Consider the following 1,228-nt stretch of genomic DNA (forward strand, 5'->3'; position numbering starts at 1 on the left):
ATTACTCCTGCATTTCAAGGTATAGATGCTCTCATAATCCTCACAAGTGCAGTTCCACAAATGAAGCCCGGGTTTGATCCAACAAAAGGTGGAAGGCCTGAGTTCTATTTTGATGATGGTGCATATCCTGAACAGGTGCCATTACATATTATTCCCTATGCATGCTCAGTTTATTTATATATGTATATTGTTTTATTAATACTATAGCTTACTCATTTATATTTTAGGTTGACTGGATTGGCCAGAAGAATCAAATAGATGCTGGTAAGAATCTGCATTCATTCCATTTGTTGTTGTAAATCATGCTACAAATTCATCCGTGCTTGTGATACTGAAACTGTATTACCTCTATGAATAGCCAAGGCTGCAGGAGTGAAGCATGTTGTGTTGGTTGGGTCTATGGGTGGAACAAACACTAATCATCCTCTGAACAGCTTGGGAAATGGGAATATATTGGTTGGTTATATTTTCTATTATACTAATAACTGAATTCTTTCATAATCTCATGGCCTTGTTTGTCTATTATAATAAATGGAGCTTAAGTTCCATTTCTTAGCATAATTCAATTTAGTTAAAAGATAGTGCCATTTTCTCTTCCCTCATCGTTTTCTTTCCTCTTTCATTGGCAGCTTATAGTTTTATATTGATCTCAGATTTGGAAGAGAAAGGCTGAACAGTATCTTGCTGATTCTGGTCTTCCATACACAATCATAAGGTACAATAATTTCTATCCATGTCAAGAAGTATTGTTTGTCCTACGTTTCTCTCTGTTTTGTTTTATAATATTGGCCCATTCTCTTGAATCAACTCAACAACCTTATCTTTATATTTGTTTTGTTTGAGTCCATTATCTAGCAATCTTAAGAGAATATTGATACTTGATGCCGTGTCTTGTTTATGAAAGTTTTTGAAGATCCTGAGGGAACAACATTGATATTTGTTAATTCTTTTGGTGCCTACATTACTCCATTTGAATCTGATGCGTAGCAATACAAATACGATTTCATTTGCTTTATATCTACTACATAATTACCGGGTCTTGGACATACATTGATATTCTNGTTGCCGATGTAAATTTAAAATTTTTGGAGTGACATTTTTTTGAATATTTTTCAAAATCGTGTCCATCAGCATAATATTTCCTCACGTTTTGTGCTGAATCAGGCCCGGTGGTTTGCTAGATAAAGAAGGAGGGATTAGGGAACTGATTGTGGGAAAAGATGACGAG

General features: G+C 34.9%; 1 protein-coding gene across 1 annotated transcript; it reads left to right on the forward strand.

Moving 5' to 3' along the window:
- Window positions 1–3: 3 nt before the first annotated feature.
- On the forward strand, window positions 4–1,225 carry LOC106755257 (uncharacterized protein At5g02240; the record flags this gene model as incomplete). Its single annotated transcript, XM_014637372.1, has 5 exons — window positions 4–135; window positions 228–264; window positions 359–456; window positions 654–715; window positions 1,165–1,225. Coding segments are annotated over 5 exons (390 nt in total), but the record flags the coding sequence as incomplete, so codon positions are not given.
- Window positions 1,226–1,228: the final 3 nt, after the last annotated feature.

The sequence above is a fragment of the Vigna radiata genome, unplaced genomic scaffold (assembly GCF_000741045.1).
Source record: "Vigna radiata var. radiata cultivar VC1973A unplaced genomic scaffold, Vradiata_ver6 scaffold_2326, whole genome shotgun sequence".
NCBI lineage: Eukaryota > Viridiplantae > Streptophyta > Magnoliopsida > Fabales > Fabaceae > Vigna > Vigna radiata.